At 45.5% G+C, this 6,000-nt stretch overlaps 1 protein-coding gene across 1 annotated transcript in view; it reads left to right on the top strand.

Moving 5' to 3' along the window:
- Positions 1–233: 233 nt before the first annotated feature.
- PRMT3 (protein arginine methyltransferase 3) overlaps positions 234–6,000 on the top strand; it is a 66,017-nt gene continuing 60,250 nt past the window's right edge. Inside the window, exons 1-4 of the mRNA XM_027696340.1 lie at positions 234–425; positions 1,525–1,607; positions 2,920–2,969; positions 4,103–4,205. Coding sequence (XP_027552141.1) covers positions 289–425; positions 1,525–1,607; positions 2,920–2,969; positions 4,103–4,205 — 373 coding nt within the window. The 5' untranslated portion in view covers positions 234–288. The remainder of the gene's footprint in view (positions 426–1,524; positions 1,608–2,919; positions 2,970–4,102; positions 4,206–6,000) is intronic.

Genomic DNA, 6,000 nt, shown 5'->3' with positions numbered 1-6,000 from the left:
GCTGGGAACCACGGCGGTGTTGGATCAAGGGTTGGACTTGATGATCTCGGAGGTCCTTTCCAACCCGGCTGACTCTGTGATCTTCATTTGTGCTCTTCAGTCTTTGTGTTTTGTCAACACTGCGTCAAAAGGTACCACAGGACCCCTCGGCCGGGCCCAGCCCCCCCGCAGCGCCCGCCCCGCCCGCCATGGCTGGAGGGCCTCGCCAGGGGGCGCGCGAGCCGCCCGGCCCGGCCCCGCCCCGCCGGCAGCGGGCGGAAGCGCCGCACGTGGGGGAGGCGGAGGGACATGGATACGGACATGGAGACGGGGCGGGATGAGGAGATGCTCGCGCTCTCCGACGGCGAGGAGCCCTGGGAAGAGGAGGAAGAGGAGGAGGAAGGCGCTGCCGTGAGCCAGAGGACACGCTGCCTCTTCTGCGATAGGTAAGGGGCCGGCGCGAGGTGGGGGGGGGACCGCGGTGCGCTCTGGCTGCGCCCGCCTGGGCCAGGGGACCCGTGACGAGGGGGCTGGGCTGGGCAGGGCTGAGCTGGGCTGGGCTGGGCAGAGCTGGGCTCGCTGGGATGTGCTGAGCTGGGCTGGGCAGGGCAGAGCTGGGATCGGCTCGGCTCGGCTGGGCTGGGCTGGGCTGGGCTGGACTCGCCTCGGATGGGTTCGCCTCGGCTGGGCTGAGCTGGGCTGGCCTGAGCTGCGAACGCCCAGACTTGGCCCGCGGGAGGCAGCCACGCCAGGGAGGTAATTCATTCCTAGTTTTAGCCGAGCTCTGTAGCATCTGAAGTTGTTCCGTGTTCCTCAAGCTGCTCCACGATGCGCATTTTATGGAGGCACTTCTGTAGAGATATAAATATATGTGTATGTGTAACATACTGAGTCCCATACTTCATAACATAGCCCTAATCTTAGTTCCAGGCTAAGTTTTTGTTAAAACAAACAAACAAAAACCCACAAATCCCCCAACCAAATAATGCCCCCTCCTCCCCTGCAAAAAAGTCCCAACAAACCAAAACCTGCCCAGATGAAAAAGTTCTGTTTTGCAGCCCCTGCTTTCCTTAGGCAGCCCTTTCCAGCCCCACTTGAGCTCCAGATCCCAGACTTAGTTTCTCTCTCAAGCTAAAGCTTGTCGATCGAGCTGAAGGTGTGTTAGATCCAGAGTGAAGGAGAGGATAACATGGAAAGAAAGTAATCCCCTCCCCTCATCCTAGAGCATTGTGGAGGCTTTTCTCTTTCCTTTTTTTTCACTCTTTTCTCCCTGTCATCTTGTCCCATTGCCAGTAAATAGATGAGGGTTTTTATTTGGATGCAGCAGATCCACCCACCTCCTATATGTGGTTCTTACATTTCAGCTTCAACAGAGTCTCTGCTCTCCAGGAATTTTTGAAAGTTCACAGGGTTTGTGAATTTCTCAAAGGCAGAAAACGTGTTCTGAATATATTGCCTAGTGGGTCAGAACAGAGCATATAGAACTCGGAAGTTAGAGCTTCTAAATGTGTTGCTATTGCATACTTAATAATTTGTTATTTACAGGTGGTTCAGTTCTGCTGAAGTTGTGTTCTCCCACTGCAAAACAGAGCACAAGTTTAATGTCAGTGATGTGATCCAGAAACATGGTAAGTTTTTTTCATGACTTGTCATTTCCTTTTGTGTATGAGTGTCTCATTTAAAGTAAATTGCAAGCATTGGTTTGTTTCTAACTGATTTCATGGTTGCAGCTGAAGCTTCCAAGATTGAACAAGATAAGCTATGTGGAAAAATGCTTATACATTATCTTTATGCTAGCTGCTTCCTGTGTGCTTTATCTACTGTTAAAGCTCTTGACTAGTGACAACAGTAAGATTGATCTCTGCTGGCTTGTGCTGGTGTGCTGAATCCTCCCTGCCTACTTGAGCCAACCCACTATGTGGTTTACCTGATCTTGGGAACTCTTGCCTGACTAGTGATGCTGTTGTTGGGCTCAGTAGCTTAGCAGACACCAGGGATGCACCCCCATAGCCCAGGTGCTGGATTGTGCTGCTGGTGTCTTTTGAGCAGCTGTTTGCAGTCTTGGCTTATGTTCCCTGAAAGGATCACAGGAGGGCAAACCCTCCAATGTCTGTTTAACTCTTTCTAGGAGAAGTTTAAGGTTGGCTTTCACTTGAAGCTGTGTTTAGGCCAAGGTGGTGACTGAAGGAAAGTACATGTAGGAGGATGTATGTGAAGTAGGGAGGGCTTTGAAAGAGGTAAGTGCTGAGCTACTGAGCCTGAAATATGTATTTTAGTGCATATAGAGGAAAAGTGGAAAGCAGGGGAAGGGAAACAGTGTTGGAGAAATGCTGTTTTAAGAGTGTTCACTGAAAAGGAGTGTGTGAGATAAGAGGATGGGAACTACATGAAGCATGCCTGTGAAGTTGTAAGATCTGGTCTGTTTTCTGTCTAAAATCCAAGGTAAAGTATTTTGTCTTTGGTCTTGTTGGTGAGAGTACATATTTATACTTAAGCTACTGTTATTTCTGCCTAGGTGGCAGTTTTAAATCAATGTTGGTAAGTATTCTTGATGAGTATAATCAATGTAATTTCTGTTAAGCAGAAAGCTAAAAATGAACAACAGCCTAAAATATCAGCAGGGTAGCTAGTGGCTGTCCTGAAGTACTTGCTTGCCAAATGAATGAAATCCCTGTTCATAATCCCCAATTGGATGTGTTCCATTCTTAATTTGTGGCAAATGTATTTGTCCTGAGGGTGAGAATTTCCTGATTTAATCCTAAGGAGAAGAAAAACATAGATGGCAGGCTAAAGATAGGAAGACTGCACTAGATAGTGATGTACACCCAAGGGGAAGCTGGCCACTTGAACAAGCAATTAGTATTCATTTAATTGTAAAGTATGTGTGCTCTTCTGTAATGCAAACTCTCTCCCTTTTTTCTTTTTTTTTTCCCCTCTCAGGACTCGATTTTTATGGATACATTAAACTAATAAACTTCATCAGATTAAAGGTAGGTGTGCCACATACTACTTCTGTAATCTGTGTCTAGAGAATAGGGAGTCAAGGTGCTGTGCTTTCAGTTTGCCTTTTTTAATAACTGCATGAGATTTTGTATTGTAGTTCTAGAAATAAGAAATCACAGGAATTAAAATAGCTGTTGATTGGTTTATATAGATATGAAGTTGTTTTAATTTAAATTGTATTTAATTTGTGAGTTTTACTGTTTTCAGAAGAGAGTGTTCAGACTTGCAAAAAGCCTCCATGCTATGTAGTATCACCTTGTTTTGTTAATTTGTCTTGGCCTTTGCTGTCTTGCCTCAGAAATGGGTTCACTTGTCAATAACTGAAATATCTCAGTCCTTGCCTGTGTGTTGGTGTAAAAGAGTGTTTCCTGAGGGTGTGAGCTGGCCAGACCCCTACTTAGTAAGGACAACGCCTGATCCCTCAGGTTGCAGAACTTTAATCTCTGCTAAAATGATGCCAGAATCAGGAAAGCTAATGGGAGCCTACAATTTTAAGATAGGCCTGGGTGTATTTTGTGTGTTCTGTGACTTTGAAGCGTGTTCCTTGGTTGTTCCCTAGAAGTTTAGGTTTAAACTTAATACCACCTTACCTCGTTAAGCATGTTTTTACTTAATTCCTCAAATCTTAAATCCTCAAATAGTTACTTAACGCATAACTGTCTATGCAGAGTAAACCCAGAAAGGCAAAAATTGAAGTCCAGAATCCGACCTTTCCTTTCCTGACAAAATATTAACTGGCTGGATGCAAATGGGAGAGAATGCAGCGTTTCTGACATTAGTCCCTGCAGCAGTGTTCATGTTAAAACACCTGACAGGATTAGCATCTGGGGTTTATTGATTAGCCCTCTTGGAAGCTATGAATCTGACACAGCCAAACACCTGAGTAAACTTGGTTCTTGATAGCAGTGTAATCCTGCAAGTATCCTTCAATCAGTGCTTTACTTGAATTCCTTGATGCTGTAGCTGCCTGGGCTTTCTCAGCCTTTGCTACAAAGCTCCTTCGATAATACCCTGTATATTTTAATGTGTGAAAGAACAGGTCTTTGCATTTTTTCTTGAATGAGACTGAAGGGCTGGTGTTTTCAAAGAAACTTAGCTTACATGCTCTTCTCCTGTCTAGAAACCAACAGGAGCATATTTGAGTTCTCTCAACAGCCCACTGCCTTGGGAAGGAGAGGAATATCTGAAACCAGAACTAGAAGATGATCTCCTCCTTCAGTTTGGTAAATACTGTTTCAGTATGACTGCACTACATTGTAGGGTAAATGTGGTGGTGTCAGAGTTCATGCCACTGTTTTTCAGTTGATTTACATACATGAGAAAGTCCACATAGTAGCTGAAGTCATGACAGTAAGTTACACTCTGATATTTTTACTGCATGTTGTGCATTGATATTTTAGAGACTGAGATTTCCATAGCCCTTTTTTATTACCTGCATTTGCTTATTGTAGCAAATTCTCATATCAGAGATGCTCTGTGTAGTAATTATGCTGATCAAAGAGACACTCCACCTGACCTTCACTGGGAGATTTGTGAAGCTTTTAAAGCTTCACAATATTTAGATATTTAAATAGGTGATATTTAAAATCTGGTGCGTTCATTCAAAAATGTGAACTACAAGTAATTTGCCTTGTTGAAAACATCTTTTATACAGGTTCTATTTTGGACCAACCCAGTATAAGATACTACATAAGTTCTGATTCTTTAGTGGTTCTGGGGATCAGAACAAGCAGCCTTAGTTTCTCTCTCATGACAGTTCGTCAGATATTCTTGAGAGACTTCAGTTTGACTTTTGAAGTTATTTTTGCTGCCCGTGATCCTCTCACTCTTATCATCATGGCTAGGCTTCGCGAACGAAGATTTGGGAAGGGCTCTACCCATTTTTCATGCAAGCGCGTTGGTGGCTAAAAAGGCCAATACGAGATAGACACGTCCGGTTGCAAAAGACACAGCAGAAAGACTCCTTAGATGGTATATTCTGCAAGGCTCGATTCTTTCTGCGTTGTCTTTTCTCCTCAAGAGTGATCCTGCGTGCCTTCTCAAAAGCATCAGCAGCGTTATAAATGGTCTGTCTCCAGGACTCCCGATTGGAGGCCAGAGTAGACCAGTTATGGTGATCAATATGCCCGAGGCTGAGTTGTTGCTTCAGGGAGTCCTTGTATCTTTTCTTCAGAGCTCCTCTCTTGCGGCAGCCGGAGGCAAGTTCACCATAAAGCAGGATCTTAGGGAGGCGGTGGTCCTTCATCCTGGAGACGTGCCCTGCCCATCGCAGCTGTGTTCTCAGTAACATGGCCTCAATACTTGTGATTGCTGCCTGTTCAAGAACAGATGTATTGGTCACATAATCTGACCAGCGGATGTTCAGGATTGTACGGAGGCAGCGTTGATGGAAGCGTTCTAGGAGACGCAGGTGGTGGCGGTAGATGACCCATGATTCGGAACCATATAAAAGAGTAGACAGCACTATGGCTCTGTGAACACTGATCTTGGTACTTTTCTTCAAGTGTTTATTACGCCATACTCTTTTATGAAGTTTTCCAAAGGCACTATATGCCTTCGCTAACCTATTATCTATCTCCCCGTCGATCTTACCATCTGAGGAGATGAGGCTGCCTAAGTAATTAAACTGTTGGACTGATTTGAGTTCTGACTGGCCGATGGTGATGTGGGGATGATGGAGGACTTCCTGAGGTGGAGGTTGATGGAGAACTTCAGTCTTCTTTAAGCTGACTTCCAGCCCAAAGAGCTCAGCAGCGTCTGCAAAGCAGGATGTTAAACGCTGCAGAGCTGCTTCCGTGTGGGCAACAAGGGCGGCGTCATCAGCGTAAAGCAGCTCCCGGACAAGATGGTTTAGGGTCTTGGTGTGGGCCTTCAGTCGCCTTAGGTTGAATAGGCTTCCATCAGTACGATATCGAATGTAGATACCGTCCTGATCATCGAGGTCTGCCGTGGCCCTTTGGAGCATCATGCTGAAAAAGACTGTGAATAGGGTAGGAGCGAGAACGCAGCCTTGTTTCA

Source organism: Neopelma chrysocephalum, unplaced genomic scaffold (genome assembly GCF_003984885.1).
Source record: "Neopelma chrysocephalum unplaced genomic scaffold, ASM398488v2 Primary Assembly neopelma1_106b, whole genome shotgun sequence".
NCBI lineage: Eukaryota > Metazoa > Chordata > Aves > Passeriformes > Pipridae > Neopelma > Neopelma chrysocephalum.
Note: the sequence above shows the minus strand (reverse complement) of the source record. Positions and strands in the feature narration are given on the sequence as shown.